We start from the raw sequence: 19,900 nt of genomic DNA, 5'->3' as shown, positions 1-19,900 counted from the left end.
TTTATTGCGATATCTTACGCTAAATAAAGAACTGACAATTCGCGAAATATTGCCCGAATAAAACATTTTTATTATTGCTACTTTCTCCTCAACTGAATACATTTTTAATCAATTTTATTGTTTTTTAAACAATAAATTACAAAATAAAAAATTTGGTAATTCAAATATTCAAATTTAAATATTGTCAAATATCAGAAACATCAATATGACCAAACGCAACATGTCATACACATTCTTGCACAGCGTGTGGCCTGACTTTAAGGGGTAGCCTGAAAAATGTATTGTTGGCCTGAAAAACACGTTGGTGAAAAACAGTTGGAAATCTCTTTTCAGGTATTAAAACACCTTTAGATATTTGGAAGAAATCAAATGTAGTAGTAAACATTACATGCAAAGACTGTCATTTGAAGTATATTGGCCAAACAAAAAGAACCCTCAAAGGGCGTGTTATATCTCATAAAAGTGACATCAGATGCAACAAGAACTCTTGTGCTCTCAGTACTCACTCTATCTCCCTTAGCCACCAAATCAACTTTGAGAATATTAAATCTCTACGAGCTGAGAATAATTTCTACAAGAGATCCTTCCAGAAATGTGTCACATATTAAGGGAAAAACTCCATAAACAAACGTACTGACATCGATAATCTCAGCATCATTTATCACTCCTTACTGTTGAATAATCCTTAAAATCCTTCTAGTTAAATGTTATATTTCATTAACTTAACTTATGCACACCCAAATCCGATAAAGACATGTCCTAAATTTTCGGTTTTTGTCCTCTGAAAAAAAGGAGCTACCATCGGTTCTACTTTGATACTTCTAAACTCAATCCCTATATTCATTTCAACGAGAACTTCAGCAATTTTCACACTTCGCATCCGATGTAAAATCTTTTCCAAAAGGAACCTCATGGTGAGTTAAATAAATTCATATCACAATTCATTTCATTAACATTCACTAATTCTAGGTTCCCCAACACAATTTCGTGTCAATGGTCTTCGGTACCTTATATTTCCAACTTTCCTTTCTAATCAGATTTATATTATTATTAAAAAAAGTTGACTTTTGTATTCTGTCCGGCCTAAACGAGTATTTTTGTTATCAGTTGATTTTTCGTAGTAAGTCTGATTTCCATACATAGATAGAAAGCCATATTATTTTTTGTTTTTCTCTTCGTATTAGTTGAGCCCTCTCTGTCAAAAATAGTGGCTTTTTTTAATTGCTTTGGTGACTCCAACAATAAAGCTAACTTTTTTTGTAAAAAATTTTTAATTTTTTTTTAAATTGTTTACTAAGCTCTAATTAAAACAAGCTACTTTTTCTCCTGGCTTCATGTTTCGATATATTGTACATCAGCGATAGAATAGAAGTATTGAATTATATTATATTGTTTTCCTGTAACATACTGTGACATTTTTGGCACTTTTTTAAGTTTGTATAAAATCTAAAAAAATTTTAATGTGTTTTTTACTGTAATTTTATTGTAGTTACTAAATGTATTTTTTAACAATTAAACCTATGCATTTGACATTGTTTGACATCTTTAAATGACTTTACAATCATTAGAACTGAGAAAGTGCAGAAATTACTGCACGAAACGTTTTCTATTAAAAGATTGAAATAGTTTTTTCATAGTTTTTTTCTCCTTGACCGATCTCCTCATTTACAGTGAGATTTTAATCTCACTCACATTGTGTATTTAAATTTAGACGGTCGTACTCCTTTCAATATATATGTACGTATATCCCAATTTAAGAATGTAAGCATACTATACACTATATTAAAAAAATATGATTTTTCTTAGCACAATTTACCAACTTAGCTATAATATCGAATAAAAAGTAAAATATAAGGCAAAAAAAAAATATCCATTAATTAAATAAAATAAAATAATATTAATAAAATAATTATAAACCATAAGTAGTACGTAACACTTGTACATTGTGCAATAATTTATAATAATTACTATTCAGTAGATGCTCAAAACTTTTATTATCATGTATCATTATCCACTTTGATTATGCTTAATTTTTATTTAAAAATTGCACTTTATCAATAAGTTTAGAGAAATAAGTGTATCTGCTGTCTATATTCAAAAATACTAATACTGCTGGTAGTATCTGTGCACGTAGGAATATTTTAAAAGTCGTTTCACTATCTACGGATAGTATAATCCCTCGAAGCAGGTCCTTGGTCCCATAAAAACGTTCTAAAAAATCTGAACCATCAATTTTTCTTCGAGGCCATGAAATTAAGTGGATCTCTGTTGTATCGGGCGAATACTTCCCTTTTGAATCCGTCAAAATGTTTTCTGTTAAGATTGTTTTGGTGTTCTCGCCACGGCGGACGGGATTTTTTAACTTGTAGACCCCAATGGCATGTGAAGATAGGCGAAAGAACATGGAACTCATAGCCAGCTACAAACATTTCATACACCTGAAACAATCCAACAAGAGTATGATATTAAACGGATTATGTAATGAATTTCAATATAATTAACAAACATATTGTACTCAGTGCTCGCCATATTTTACTGGATAAATTACAAGATACCCTACAAGCAATATTAAGTGACGGACCTGATATGAAACATTTTTCATCGTACTATTTTATAAATGTACTAAATGAATTGTAAAACTTTAAATTTGTACTAAGCTAATGACACTTTGAGGTTGAGGTTGATGTTGAGACATAAATAAATAAAAAAAATATTGAGATTTAATTCATATATCTGTATCGTTTTAATTACAGACGCCAAATTATTTATTAGATTTTATCTTAGGTTTCTCATTTGAGTGCAGCAATACCTTTATCTTTAACTAGTGTTCAATAAGAAAAGGGGATGAAGGAAACAAATAAAATTCAAATATGGTCAATACAATTAAATATAATGGTAACAAACTTTACAAAATTCTTACACGTATAAACAAATCAATCTAATATCAATGTTCCTATCTCAAAAAGCTTAGCTTTAACAATTAACAGATAGGTACTAACATATCGAAAATTAACAAATGAAAACCTTACAAATTAATTTTATAACTTGTTTTGGCCCTAATTTTTTTTATCGAAAACTCTGCAGCTAAACTCCTTACTTTGGTCTGCTTACACGGAATATGGCAGAAACCTCATAACAATCCTCCTAAGAAACCTCCTTGTCTGTGATTCTCCTAATGAATAATAACTGGGACCACACTGCGCATCCATTTGTGATGATGCCTTTTATTATGGTATTGTAATGTAATATTTTATGGTTTATTCATTAGATATATCTATTTCACAATATACTGTTTAGAAGAGATATGCCTTTTGTCCAATATCAAATCTTTAGAATTCATATCTGAAATTGGACAGTATAATTTTATCACCCAGTAGACCGAATGAATCTATTTGTTATTAAATACACACACGTAGTTAATTAGGTTACATACACATTTGGTCAATTATCAATAATATAATTTGGACATCAGTCAAAAGTGCTGACAAAGTTAAACAATTTACATAAATTAAATACACATGTCACGCGAGGTCCGCGAAAATATTGACCCAATTAAAGTTTATATAAAACTAATATCTCTTACCTAGAGAGGCATTCAATCAATATTCACTCAACGAACTTGATAGTCTTCAACGATCAACTTCATCAGTCTCTACTCAAAGTAATCCCGGGTCAACACCTATAGTGTACGTCTCTACAATAAACTCTGCTACTATTATTTGGTGTTTCCATTACAACTGAACGAACATCTTCACTGAGCCAACGAAGGGGATTTGTTCATGGTCCTATCGAGAAACAGAATACTTCAAGGAAGTTTGGGAGAGCCTATACAGTCCACGCCAGCAACACCCTCAGTAGCAGAGAGAGACCACTAGACCCGGGAGAACGAGAGCAGTACTAGAGCCGAGAGCAGTACCAAAGCCGAGAGCCATACTAGAGCCGAGAGCACTACCAAAGCCGAGAGCCACACTAGAGCCGAGAGCAGTACCAAAGCCGAGAGCCACACTAGAGCCGAGAGCAGTACCAAAGCCGAGAGCCATACTAGAGCCGCAGAGCAGCCAAAGGACAGGACCGATTGCAGAACCCACCAGAAGCGAGGGATCCTCAACGTCTAAGAACACAAAAAACCGTAAGTTTTTGAATAATTACAAAATCTTCCAACTTTTACAATCTTACAATTTAACAAGTTTTTTTTTATTACAATTTAAAAATTTAGAACAACAATCTCCACTCTATCAATCGTATAATAATGTACTTTAGAATGTATACCATTTAAATAATACAGAGAATTGATAAAACAAAAATAAACGTCATTCACAACTATAATTTACTAAACAGTAATTTTGTATGACAATTTGAAAAAAGAAACGTTCATACATATAGCTTGCTTTTAATTTCAATTAAATACTTTATTTCGAAAAATTAAAATAATTACGTAGCAAATAATTTCATTTATTTTGATATATATATCATTGTGAGAGTGTGTCGTTTACATCTTGACCTACCTCAGTACAAAGAATAGCACAGCAGGCAAGGTCAAACTCATATTTCGCTAAATTGCACATTCCGATAGAAAAGAAAGTGTTATAGTACAGGTATACTTATTTAATAAATAACGTACATTTCGTATTGTCTAATATATTTACCGCTGAATGTAAAAATTTATAAAAATAATCATGGAAAGTATATACGTTAAGCAAGCGGAGATAGGAACAGAAATAACGAAACTCGTTTCAAATACAAAAAAGGATTCCCAATCTCGGAAAAATCAACAATACATCCGGGATAGACAGGAAAAATTAGAAGAATATTGGGCAAAATTTTTAAATAACCACGAAAAGCTGCTAGAAGGGGGTATAACGAAAGAAAAATATTTTGAAACAAAATACTATGATCAGGTATTCAAGATATACATTGAGGGGAAAACCCTGTTGGAAGAATATGGAAGGGTGCTGAAAAGAGGAAAAGCACCGAAAGTAAAGGAGATACAAATAAGAAAACAAAGAATCGAGGAATTATTACGTCCAGAAAATGAACAAGACTTGCAGGAGGATGAAGAGAATACATGGAAAAGGTGAATACACTAATGATTGAAGCAGCAGTAAATGAGGAACTAGACGCTACAGATAATGGAGAAGTAGAGAGAATAAATCATCTAAAGAGGAAAGTCAGGGAAGTTTTAAAGAAAATAAGGCCAGGAATGCAACGGCCAGAAAGCACACAGAGGAGGGACGGTGTGATATTGCCGCAGGTAAAAATCCCTGTGTATGAAGGCAGATATGAAACGTGGAGAACTGTTTGTCCACGATCTGTTTACTAAAGTAATACATGAAAACGACCAGTTATCAAACGCAGAAAAAATGCAGTACCTAAAAACTCAAGTAAGAGGGGAAGCCAACAGAATGATACAACACTTAAACATATCCGAGGCCAACTACGAAGTGGCCTGGAACATGCTAAAAGATAGGTATGAGAACCCAAGGATGATATTGTTTAAATTAATAGACAGGATGCTACTAGCGCAGGAAGTAAAGGAATCTTCTGCTAGAGCATTGAAATCACTACATGACACCTTTCACGAAAGTCTGGAAGCCATAGGAGGGTTAGGAACAGACACGGAAGCGTGGAGCCCATTGATAGCCCGAATTATCATAACGAAATGGGACAATGAAACTAGGAGGCTGTACGAAAACCACATTGGAGACAGTAGAGAGATACCGACGTACAAATCGACACAAACATTCTTACAGCGAAGATTTCAGACACTGGAACTGCTGGAGTCAGAAAAAAAGACAAGAGAAGCAAGGAGGATCTCTTAGGAAACCAAGAACACATTGCGTGATATGCAACGGAGATCAAGGAGTACCGAACTGCAGAGAATTTCAGGAACTCAATGTAAGAGACCGGAACAGGATGATAAAAGAAAAAGGATTGTGTACAAACTGCCTAGCACATAAAAAAGAAAAACAATGTTATTCACAATATAGGTGCAGACACTGTGGCGGAGACCACCACTATATGTTGCATTATGAAAAAGGAAACACAAGCTACAAAAGAAACTCCAATGGAACGAAAGGAGAACAAACACAAGAAAGAAATGGAAGAGATTCAAACAATAGAAGAAACGGGTACCAAGCTGATAGGTACAGAGGAGGAAATAATAATCCATACAACGCCAGAGAACAAAATAACGAAAGGCGAGAAAATACACAAGATACCAATGGGCCTAGGAATAGCAACGACCAAAAAAGAGGGCAGAATTCAGTAAACTGTGCAAGCCATAAGGAAGGTGAAGCATTACTAGCGACAGCTGTGGTACGCATAAGAGATGCGAAAGGAGATTCACACATAATGAGAGCACTAATCGACCAAGGGTCACAATGCGCATTTATAACGGAACAAGCTGCGACGACGCTAGGAACAACAAGGAAGTCCATACAGGCGACCATATCCGGGACAGGCTCGTCAGGAGAAAAAACAGCCAACTGGAGTATGAAACTTATAATCGAAACTCATTACGAAAGTGACTTCGAGATGAAAATAGAAGCACTAGTACTACCGAAGATAACAAGGAATTTACCGGAACAGGATATAATTCTACCGGACTATAACGAGAAAAATGCAATACTGACAGATCCAAGATATTACAAGGTAGGGAAGATAGACTTACTACTAGGAGTAAAAGAATACAGTTACATATTGACAGAAGGGATGCACAGAATAAGTAATGGACTCCTGAGTCAAAACACCAAACTAGGATGGATAGTTTCGGGAATAGCACGAGAAAGCGAGAATAAAAAAGCAGAAGTATGCTGTATGATATCAAGACAAGAAATGGACGTACAAATAAAGAACTTCTGGAAATTAGAAGAAGTAAATCAGGACACAAGTTTCTCAGTGGAAGAACAAGAATGTAAAGAACTGTATCGACAGACTGTAAAAAGGAATGAAGAAGGGAGATACGAAGTAAAAATTCCGTTTAGGGAAGACCTCGCAAAGTTAGGAGAATCTAAACAGCAAGCATTCGCCAGATTGATGCAACTAGAAAGGAAGTTTGCAAAAGACAAACAGTTAGAAGCGAATTACAGACAATTCATGGAAGATTATGAAAACCAAGGTCATATGGTAATAGCCGAAAACCAGGGAGATGGGTACTACTTACCTCATCATCCAGTGAGAAAAGAGGACAGTACTACAACGAAAATAAGAGCCGTGTTTGATGCATCAAGCAAAAGCTCATCGGCAGTAAGCCTGAATGATATTATGCACACAGGGCCGAAATTACAACAAGATTTGACAAATATACTATTACGATGGAGATCCAATAAGGTAGCATACTCAGCGGATCTGGAAAAAATGTTTAGACAAATCAGAATGGCAGAAGAAGACCAAAAATATCAAAAAATTTTGTGGAGAAAGGACACAAAGGACCACATACAAGAGTATAACTTAACGACGGTGACATACGGCATCGAAAATTGTAAAAGAAAACATGTATGTAGACGATATACTAGGAGGAGCTGAGACAGTGCAGGAAGCAGAAACAGCCCAAAAGGAATTAATACAACTGTTCAGAAAAGGAGGTTTCATTCTTAGAAAATGGTTGAGCAACGAAGAAAAAATAATGGAGAACGTACCGGAGGATATGAGGAACGTAGACTCCAAGGCATTCAAACAAGAAGAAGTACGGAAAACGTTAGGAATACACTGGTCACCTAAAGAGGATATAATCACATTCAAAATAGGGATAACGACGGCAAAGAAAATAACGAAAAGACACGTACTGTCAGAAGTAGCAAAACTATACGACCCACTGGGATGGATAGCACCTGTAGTAATTCAGGCGAAAATGTTTATACAGGAATTATGGGAGCAGAAGACCAGTTGGGATAAAGAATTAACTAGCAACCAACAAAGCAGGTGGAATACATACCAGGCGCAATTAGTAAATCTGGAGAAAATAACATTGCCCAGGTGGAACAACTTAAGCAAGATAAACAGAGTAGAACTACATGGATTTGCAGATGCGTCTATGAAAGGATATGGAGCGGTAATCTACTCAAGGGTATTAGGCCCAGAAATTAAAACGAATCTAATGATAGCAAAATCGAAAGTCGCACCATTGAAAGGAAAAACGACGTTACCGAGGCTCGAGCTGTGTGCCGCGGTACTACTAGCAAATTTAATGAAGAAAACCCTACAAGCATTGAACAGGGAAAACATTGAGGTATATGCATGGTCGGACTCAACGATAACCCTGGCTTGGATAAGGGGATCATCAAAAAGGTGGAAAATGTTCGTCGCCAACAGAGTAGAGGAAATAAGACGCGTTATAGGACCGAAAAATTGGCATAAGGTAGATACAAAGGAAAATCCAGCGGACATTCTCTCACGTGGAAGTACCGCATCAGAATTATTAGAAGCAGAGCTATGGTGGAAGGGACCAACTTGGCTGACTAGCAAGAAAACTTTAACGCAGGAATCAGAAGAAGTACCAGAGACAAATGAGGAGGAAGTCTAAACGAAAATAACGGTGCACACGACAACGATAAAGGAGGACATATGCGAGAGATTCTCAAATTTAGAAAGAATGAGAAGAGTACTTTCATATTGTAGGAGATTTGCAGACAAATGCAGAAAAAAGAAGGACAATGGACAAAGTCAGCTTACAGTCTAAGAATTAGAGGAAACGCTATTAAAGGTGATAAAGCACACACAGCACGCCTACTTCAAACAAGAAATAAATAAGCTGAAGAAGAAACAGCAATAAGACAAGAAAAATAAATTAGCATCATTGGTACCATTCCTGGATAGACAAGGAATTCTAAGAGTCACCGGAAGACTGAGACACACGAATCTAAAGTACGGAGAAAAACATCCGATAATTTTGCCAAAGGATAGTGCATTAACAAAGTTACTTATAACAGATAGTCACGCAAGAAATCTACATAGCGGATTACAACAAACACTACAGTACATAAAAAGGAAATACTGGATAATCAACGGCAGAAGAACCGTGAAAGATCATCTAGCAAAATGTTTAAGGTGCAGGAGGTATAAAAGCCAAGCAGCACAACAATTAATGGGAGATCTACCGAAAGACAGAGTGAACCCGAGTCATCCCTTTACTAACACAGGGATAGATTATGCCGGGCCAATAAAAATAAGTACCACGAGAGGCAGAGGACAGAGGAGCTATAAGGGCTACATCTCAGTATTTGTGTGTCTGTCAACGAAGTCAGTACACCTTGAGGTAGTAAGCGATATGTCTACGGATGCATTCATAGCAGCGTTCAAGAGATTTACGGCACGCAGAGGACAGTGCAACAACGTATACAGCGATAACGGAACCACATTCGTAGGAACAGCAAATTTGTTGAAAAAAGAAAATCAAAAAATAGATGACGAGATAAAACAAGGATTACTGGCACTAGGTACCCAGTGGCATATCATACCTGCATATGCACCACATTTCGGAGGATTATGGGAGAGCGCAGTGCGAATAATGAAATATCACTTGAAAAGAATCATCGGGGAAACAGTTCTAACATATGAAGAATTGAGTCCGGTGCTGGCACAAATAGAAGCATGTATGAACTCGAGACCATTATGTGGGTCATCAGAAGACCCTGAAGGGAAAATAATCCTGACACCAGCTCGCTTCCTTATAGGGAGAGAAATTATATCACCAAATCGGGAAGAAGAGCTTACGACTTATTTGAAGATGCCGACGAGGTGGAGATTATTGGAGAAAATAAAAAGAGACTTCTGGAAAATTTGGAAACAGGAATACCTGCACCAATTACAACAGAGAAATAGATGGCATAAGGCGCACCCTAACATAAAAGAAGAAGAAATAGTTATAATTAAAGAAGAGGATACACCTCCAGGCAGATGGCCATTAGCGAGGGTAACAGAAACACACCCTGGAGCGGACGGATTAACCAGAGTAGTAACAGTGAGAAAGGCAAACGGGAAACTGACTAAAAGACCCATACATAAGCTAATACGACTGGAAGGAGAGAAACAGGAAAAGCCGAAGAAGGCAGCAGCACTAAGATGGAAGAAAATACTAGTAGCTATAATGTTGTTAACGATGTTAAAACCCATAAAGGCAGAACCGTATAAAATATATAATCCGGTACCAGGATTTTTCACAGAAGACCTTGGAGAGGTCGTCATAGACCGGGGAACATTTCGAATAAAGGTGTTACTCGAAAAAGGAAGAATTCAAACAGAGCACCAACTAATAGGAAATATGATACAAGGCGTACGAGAACTGTGTCATGAGATAAAAATCGTGAATTGTAAGGATATAATAGAGAAGTTAGAGGAAGGACAAAGAAAGGCGGAGTCAGTAAGCGAGGGGTTGACAGTAGAAATAAAAGGAAGGGAAAGAAGAGGAATATTAGGAACAATATTAACCTCAGTATTTGGAGTCAATGACGAAGCCTACAGTAACATTGAAGCATTAGATAATAACCAAAAGGAGCTAATAAAGGGATCACAGCACCAGGCGAAGATAATGTTAGAAACAATAACATCAATCAATCACACAGAGAACAGGATAAACGAGCAAATGAACAAGTTTAACAAAGCACTAATCACAGGTCTACAAGAAATATCTAAAGGACTTAACGAAGTAGAAAACAAAGCACAAAAACTAGAAACCGAATATAGCACGTTACGAATACAAACGATAGCATTACAAGTTATGGACTTAATAAACGAATATACTCAATTTTACGAGGGAATATTAAACCTTCACTATAACCACGGACACTTCATTGATATAGTGAAACCGGGTGAAATAACCAAATTAATAGGGAAAGCAGGGCAGATACTGCCTCAAGGGGTCGAAATACGACGACAACCCATTATAGAAACAGAAGTCAGTCATGACGACAGATATATAACAGTCATCGGCTACTTCATAGTGACAGGGAAAAATAAGTACAGAATGCTCAAAGTCACGGCCATACCACTTAACGTTGAGGGGTCGGTGTTGCGCACATTTGTCGCCCCAAGGAATCTACTGGTCGTAGATTATAACACACTGCACTACTTCGAATTGACCGCGGAAGATAGAGAAAGGTGCTTACTGTTGACAAAGGCGCAGATAGCGTGCTCACCAACGGCTATAAGAAACATGGATACCCAACCAAACTGCATACTTGAAGAAATTTATGAGCGATCTAAGAATAGCACATGTCCAGTGGTAGCCAGGACAATACAGACAGCTCAATGGAGTAAGATGGGTACTCCCAACCTCTGGCTAGTTATCACGCCAGTCACGATACACATATCCATTATTTGCGATGGAAATCGGAGCGAAAGATTACTGGAACGAGTCACATTCCTGAAGCTTTCACCCAAATGTATCGCCCAAACGAAAAATATTACATTACTCCCCACTAGCAGTGGGGTGGAAAGAGCAGTGACGAGTTACCTGAAGTCGCCAATCACTCCCGTGGCCCAAGTGGTGGCGAGGACACCCCGCAAGTTTAACACGCCTCTAAACACCTACCTTGACATACCAGGAGGAGAGCTACGTCATGTGTTACTTGAGGAGGAGAGTCTGGAACAAGAAATGACGCATACGCAGTGGCGATCGATTCACGAATCTAATTGGCATTATTTTGTGGCCACCGGGATCATTACTATAATGGTAATAATTGGGATACTCACGTTATGGAAGTACCGTCCTGTTGCACGACTATGTCGTTCAGGGAATCCACAAACCCAGACTAACGAACAGGAAGTGCCTGTATTAGTTAGTAGTCGGCACAACAATGTACCGTCGACTTCCCAAGTTGACATCCCACTTTCCACATTTTCATCCAATTGCCCTAATTTTAATCTAGAGATAGAGTCGGACATTGATAGGTACGGTTGAAAGATTATTGATTATTCTTAAACTATTTATAATTTATCATGTTTGAATTTTACTATGTTATGTAATACTTATATGTAAACTTTGAGTATTGACACTTGGGCCAGATTGCCCGATTCCGCAGTATGTCCAATATCAAATCTTTAGAATTCATATCCGAAATTGGACAGTATAATTTTATTACCCAGTAGACCGAATGAATCTATTTGTTATTAAATACACACACGTAGTTAATTAGGTTACATACACATTTGGTCAATTATCAATAATATAATTTGGACATCAGTCAAAAGTGCTGACAAAGTTAAACAATTTACATAAATTAAATACACATGTCACGCGAGGTCCGCGAAAATATTGACCCAATTAAAGTTTATATAAAACTAATATCTCTTGCCTAGAGAGGCATTCAATCAATATTCACTCAACGAACTTGATAGTCTTCAACGATCAACTTCATCAGTCTCTACTCAAAGTAATCCCGGGTCAACACCCATAGTGTACGTCTCTACAATAAACTCTGCTACTATTATTTGGTGTTTCCATTACAACTGAACGAACATCTTCACTGAGCCAACGAAGGGGATTTGTTCACCTTTCCTTCCCATTCTGTTTCTTTCCTTAATAACATCGTCTATTGTATCATTATTTTAATATTTACTTACAGATATTTTTACGTTTTACAGGATTTAATTTGTTTACCTCTTTTTGATATTGATTCTGTTGTTCTCCTTCAATACCCATGTATTCACATACATCATACTATGCGATGATTATCTGGTTGACCGCAAAAGATAGAGTGTACAATATCGAAGCTGTATAATTGTATTAATTAACTTTCAGAGTTTATCAAGATAGATAGATAGATAGATAGTGAGTAGATAGATGCCTTCCGTTTTTCGATTACCTGCTGCAGAACGAATATACCATCAGTGCACGATCTTCCTGCACGAAATCCATTTTGTTCTTCTATGTCTTCATATTCTGATTCTATTCTTTCTTTTATTATTCGACCGTACAACCTCCCCACTGAGCTGATACCAGTTATTCCACTATAATTATAGCATTTGCGTTTATCCCCTTTCTTGAATATTGAGCTGATGTATCCAACATTCAAATCATCAGGGATAATTTGTTCTTTTAAGCATTTGTTAAATAGTTGAACCAACATCTCATGTAATATTTTTGGTCCATACTTTACTAACTCAATTGGGATGTCTCCAGGTCCTGCTGCTTTACCGTTTTTCGATCTTTTGAGGGCATCGCTTAACTCCCCGGTTGTTATTTCAATTATTTGTGTATGTTCGGATATTTATTCCATTTCAATCTTTTGGAATTTACATCTATCCTCTGTCAGTAAGACCTCATAATATTGTTTCCACTGTTTTAGATCTATTTAGATTTTTCCTTTCCGTCCTTCCGGCGACGAGACTATCACCTTCCACGCTTGCCCAACTCTTGTTCGACCCATATACCTATCCACCTCTGCACATCTTCGATCCCACATCTCATTTTTACTTTTCACTACTTCTCTTTTTACATCTCGGTTTAATTTTTTATATATGTTGTAATCTTCCCCCTTTCTCGTTGACTTCCATTTCTGATAATCAGTTTTCTTCTTGTTTACTAACGTTTGCATATTCTTCGACCACCATTCTTGATTTCTTGTTTGATGTTTTTTTTATACCCCAAAGCTTCACTTGTAGCCTCATGAATGCATTTTTTAAGTTGCTGGTATAATTTTTTCGCTGATATATTTTCTCGGTCCATATTTTGTAGTTTTGTGGCCAGTCGTAATTTGTAAAGAAATTTCGTTGAATCTTCTTTTAAGCTTTCTAGCTTATATTTAGGGGATGTTACTTCTCGTCCCTTTTTTATATTCTGTACCTGAGTATTATTGTTTTTGCGATAGTTAACTATCACATCTGAAAAACAACAAATCCCCTGGAAGCGATAACATAACAGCAGATATGATGAAATATGGTGGAAAACTGCTAAATAATTGGATATACAAGATTATAAAGGAGATATGGATAAAAGAACGAATACCAGAAGATTGGAAGGAAGCCATTATTTGCCCATTACACAAAAAAGGAGACAAAACAGAATGCAGTAATTACAGAGGAGTAGCGTTACTAAATACCGTATATAAAATCCTATCAAAATCCATAAAAGATAAGCTAGAAAAAGAAGTTGAAAATATAATAGGCGAATATCAGTGCGGATTTAGACGAGAGAGAAGCACAACGGACCAAGTATTCATAATCAGAGAATTACAAGCAGAAAGCTATGAACACAACTTACCAACGATAGCGCTATTCATCGACTTCCAGCAAGCATACGATAGAATAAAAAGGAAGGAATTAAAAGAGACCCTTGAGGAACTGGGAGTTAGCAGAAAGTTGCGTAACATGATACATCTTACTTTAGAGAATACAGAAAACAGAGTCAAAGTAAACAATCATGTATCGGACAAATATATAGTAAACGAAGGATTAAGGCAGGGCGATCCTTTGTCATCATTACTCTTCAATTTATGCCTAGAAAAAATAATGCGAGAAGCGAAAATCAATAGAGAAGGACTCCTATATCATAAAAGACACCAAGTTTTGGCATTTGCGGATGATATAGTGTTGCTGGCAAGAGGAAAAAAAGAGCTACAGGAGATAGTACAGAAAATAGTAAAAGCAGCAAAGAAAATGGGACTTTACATAAATGAAACTAATGTATGCAAACTAACAAAATGTATGCAGTGGACAGATGATCAGTTCAGGGATGGACAAAAGTTTAAAATAGAAGTAGAAGAAAGACTATCATACAATAATATATTAACATTAAAGAAGAAATACAAGCTGGAATAATGGCAGGCAATAGAAGTGTACATGCTCTTAGTGGAATGTTGAAAAGCAAGTTTTTATCAAGAAAGGCAAAAATACAGTTATACAAAACAACTATACAACCAATAGTAACGTACTGCAGTGAGACATGGACAATGACAAAAAATGAACAAAATTTACTGGAGATATGGGAAAGGAAAATCCTGAGGAAGATATATGGAGGAATAATAAGGGACGGTTTATGGATAAGAAGATCAAATGATGAGTTGAAGAAATTATATAATCAACCTAACATAATAGGAGTCATAAAGGCACAGAGACTAAGATGGCGAGGTCACCTAGAAAGGATGCCGAATACGAGGACTCCAAAAAGGGTACTGAAATACACTATAACTTTAAAAAAGAGAAAAGGAAGGCCATAAAATAGATGGAATCAGGAGGTAGAAAAAGATATGGAAGAAATTGGACTAGAAGGCCAGAAAAGAAAAATGAATAACAAGAAGGAATGGAGAAAAATCACCTATCGAGCCAGAGAAGATCTCAGTACATAAAGGAAAGCGAAAATGAAGAAAGAACAAACTTTTTAAGCCATGGGCCTCTAAGGCCTTTAGTGCTATTGTATGTATAACTATCACATTGGCCATAAGTAAACGATGATCGGATACACATTCTAATCCACGGTATACCCTTACGTCAGTTGTTTTTAGCTGGGAAGTTTGACGTTGGATTACATAGTGGATTATCGAGCGCAGATTCCTAGTAGGTTGTATCCATGTAAATTTGTGGATGTCTCTATGTTGAAAAAAGCCATTCATAATTTTGAGAGACATTGTTTCACAAGAATCTCTAAGACGCAGGTCCGTTGACATTGGTTATTTGTTCCCCATGTCTTTCTACGACTCTGTTATTTTCTTCTTTACCTACTCTGCCGTTTAAATCTATTTGAAATCTAAATGATATTTCATTCATCTTGTTGTAAAAATCGTCTTTACTTTCTGGATCTGCATCTTTATTTGGGGCATACACTCCGACAATTATGATGTTGTGCCCATTCTTTTTCATTTCCAGTATTAACAGTTGTTCATTTACTTCGGTCCACGATTTAATATTGTTTTTAAGATTTTTTCGAATAGCAATAGAGACTCCTCTCTTAGGTCTGTTATCTTTACTCACTTCACTGTAGATATGTATATATTCTCCGATCTCTTTACTTCCTTTTCTCTTTTTCTTGGTCTAGGTAAGAATACATATATCTATTTTTCTTTCTGCTAATTCTTTGAATACTTTTGCTTGTTTGATTCTAAGTCCTTGTACATTCCATGTAGCCAATATAATTTTCCTTTTCCGTTGTATTAGTCGTCTTTGTTTTGATCCATCCTTTGTATTCTGAGGCTTTTGGTCGAAATTTTCAGCATTTATTTCTTTTGACAGGGGATGAGTTGCTAGCCCATTGCCTCAACCCTCCTCCTTTATCCGGGCTTGGGATGGCACCGGTATTTACTGAGCTACTCAATTCACTCAGCACTTACCGGAGGCAAAGTAAAACTAACATTATACATAATCTAATCTAAACCATATATGTCATCTTTAGATTCTTCGCCTAGATCCGCAACTACTGATTCCATGGTAATTTCAATGAAGTTATCAAGGTGTCACATATTCTGTTGTTCTTTCACTAGATGCTCGATATATTTTATTTACGACAGTAAGATCACATTGCTGAAGGCACTATTAAGCAGATTTTTTACATAATTTAACTTGAAAGTAACATTGTTCCTTGCTATTTCATTATTATTTGAGCCCACATACGTTCTATCGGGTTTAACTCACAATAGTATGGCGGCAATCGAACTACAATTACGCCTTGTTCTCGCGCGATTTCATCTACTACATATTTAATATATTTATCTTAATAACACTGTGCTTTAGTAACTCGATTTTTAAAATTGGTTCATCGAATTTGATATGTTTTTTAGTAAGCCAATCCTCAATCTCGGCTTTTTTTCCTTTCAGTAGTTGATAACTGTTCTAAACGCCGGCACTGATATGGAGCGTTATCTATAACAGTAACAGATCTGGTTAGCTTTTTAACAAAATATCTGAAACCCATTTTTCATAATGATCTGCATTCATTTCCTCATGGTAATCTCCACTCTTTTTAGAAACAAATGCATTTAAACCTCCTCCAACAAATCCTAAGTCTACCAATATATAGACGTTTTCCCGAATGGAGCTTTTAAACCTGTCGACAAACCAGTTAGGAAAACTTGTCGTTTGCTTTTCACCTTTAAATCCTGTCATATATTTGTCACAGTATGTCCTTCATTTCACTATAGTTCATCTGTATATGTTTTTTTCATCTCTTCGAAATTCTGTTATTTGTTTCAGATACTTTCTACGCCATAAAATAATTTCTTATTTTTCAATAGGGGTACCATTCCTCTTGTTTTTTCTTTTGAAATACCTTTAAAGTTCATTCCGCGAAAAGTACGTAACAAAACACGTCTTGATATTTTTGGAATATTTTCATTAGATTGAAGAAGAAGCAATTTTTTTATAGTTGGTAATTCTTTTTTAAAATTAAATTTATGTACTGCACGACGAATGGCTTGTTTGTTTGTATTATCCAATTTTATTTGTTTTCCTTCCTCTTGTCTCAAACATCAAAGTATTATTATCCCAAGTCCCTCAAACATATTATGTTATCTTACCCGATCATAGTTTTTTCTTCGAGTGTTAAATTGTGACGTTTATTTTTGATATACGGTTCAATATACTACTGTCAGTCATATTAATTATTCGTCACCAAATTAAATTAAACTAAATTACTCACAATTCGCAAACAGTAAACGTAATCTCTCCTTCACTAGTAATAATACTACAAACAATTATGTTCTTTGCTTGATGAAACTGACGTACAGATAACAGACAATAAAATTGCTATTCGAACAATGGCGTTGTTTTCAGTTACGTCGCCGTAATTTGCGATGTTGTTGATCGCAGACATTACCTACCGTTAACAAAAGATATTAACTACAACATTGCAGATAACTTTAAGTTAAATCATACACGGTGACAACGTTACATTTTTCTTAGATCCCAAATCTTTGCAAAAATATTTGAAAAGTTTAAAAATAGACCAGTCAAATTATTGAAATTGAACAGTCAAAAGAAGAAGGTTTTTGTCAATTGCTAAGAGTTTAAACTTTGTTTATTAAATAATCTCCTTTTGTAAGAACAAAAATGTTTTTTTCCATAGGGTAAACATCCAATTTTACTGCCCCACAAAAAATAATTAAAACATGAGTCACTTTCTACGATTGTGATATATGAAAAAAAAATCTAGCTATACAAATTGGAAAAAATTGGAAAAAATTTGTATAGCTAGAACGGAAAAATACATAGTTAAACGGGTAGATGGCGGTATTCTTAATTACCTGACTGTTTCTAGTATATCCATATCCTATAAACCGTTCATCATGTGGTGGTACTATATCTGGTGCAATGTAAAATGGTTCATATAGAAATTCAAAATTGGTTACGGGGTGACTAATATGTACATCATTATTTTCGTCCATAGTTGTCTGCCACCTAATAAGATAAAAGAAATAAAATAGAGAATAAGATACTAAACAAGATTTAACATAAGATACAGAAATATCTACAGAAACACAGAAATCATAAATTACTTTCTTTATTTTCTCAACTAAAAGAATCGTAGCTATTTAGTTTATTACATATTAATAATTATGTGAATCGGGAAACAACGCAACATAAAAGAATTAACAGATAGCAGTACTTTTAATCATCTGAATAATAAATTGTGTTGTTGCAAATATGGTACTGCAACATTTGGTTAAATAGATTCTAAAGTAAGAGATGCTGAAAAATAGATATAAATATCATTGCATTAAAATACCTGCAGCCGTTTGTGTAGGTTAAGATATTTTTTTTATTCTTACTTTAACCCTCCAGCGGCCGAGTCCGCTGCTCTACCTTATATAACTTTTCTACTCATAAAAATACATTTTTTTTATGAGTAGAAACGATTTGCGGAATTTTCTGCAAATTGAAAAAAAATACATGGAACTTAAAATATTACTCTCTGTAAGGACTCGCTTATAGTCCTTATAGACCTCACCCGACTAAACGTATATATTTTTTAATAACTTTATCGGCCATATTATATATATATATATATATATATATATATATATATATATATATATATATATATATATATATATATATATATATATATATAGATATATATATATATATATATATATATATATATAGATATATATATATAGATATATATATATATATAATATATATATATAATATATATATATATATATATATATATATATATACACAGGGTGGTCCTTAAGTAATTGTACAAACAGAAACCGTAGATTCTGCGATTTAAAATATTACGATTTAACCCAACTTGCTTTAATAAAATGTTGATACTCAGAAAGATACAGGGTGTTAAAGTGGAAATTTAAAATTTTATTTTTCGCTATAACTTTTACGTTTGTAAATATTTTAGACAGAAATTTACAATTGGATGTTATTGAGTAGGAAAAATTATAGTTTTATACATACTTTAATGTAACTGATATAGAGCGCCACATATGTCACATGTCTGGCATAAATTTGCACTTAACTTTTTTGCCCTTTAAGTTAGCTCTATTTGTGTTAAAAAATATTAAAGATACATTATTTTTCCAAAGAAAAGGTATACTCGTCAGTAACCTCAAAATTTAACCGTTTTCGATATAATCGCATTTTATAAGTCAGCTTTATAATTATATTTGTACGGTAAAGCACTGAATATCTGTAGATAAGCATAATTCATAGTTTATTCTTATTAAAACAACTCAAAGATGATAATGTTACATCACAAAATGCTTTGTTATGGCTGCTAAATGTCTTATTGGAGAAAAGATTCTTCCTCTTCCTCTTTACGTGCCGTGTCCGTATTCAGACGTTGGCCGTCATTATGTTTACAATTTACCTTTTCTATCGGTTTTTAAGTTTCTATACTGGAGTTGTATTACTTTTTCTATATTGTAAAATGCTGAAAATCCAAAATATGTGGTTTATGCAAGATGGTATACCTCCACATTCTAGAGAGAAGGCAGTGAGAACATACTTAAATACA

At 34.9% G+C, this 19,900-nt stretch overlaps 1 protein-coding gene across 1 annotated transcript in view; it reads right to left on the bottom strand.

Annotated features, from left to right (window-relative positions):
- Positions 1 to 1,975: 1,975 nt before the first annotated feature.
- Positions 1,976 to 19,900, bottom strand: part of LOC140449535 (beta-1,4-glucuronyltransferase 1-like) — a 40,265-nt gene continuing 22,340 nt past the window's right edge. The window contains exons 4-5 of the mRNA XM_072542742.1: positions 18,168 to 18,321; positions 1,976 to 2,438 (exon numbers count right to left, since the gene is read on the bottom strand). Of these exons, the coding sequence (XP_072398843.1) occupies positions 2,229 to 2,438; positions 18,168 to 18,321 (364 nt within the window). The 3' untranslated portion in view covers positions 1,976 to 2,228. The remainder of the gene's footprint in view (positions 2,439 to 18,167; positions 18,322 to 19,900) is intronic.

Source organism: Diabrotica undecimpunctata, chromosome 1 (genome assembly GCF_040954645.1).
Source record: "Diabrotica undecimpunctata isolate CICGRU chromosome 1, icDiaUnde3, whole genome shotgun sequence".
Classification (NCBI taxonomy): domain Eukaryota; kingdom Metazoa; phylum Arthropoda; class Insecta; order Coleoptera; family Chrysomelidae; genus Diabrotica; species Diabrotica undecimpunctata.
Note: the sequence above shows the minus strand (reverse complement) of the source record. Positions and strands in the feature narration are given on the sequence as shown.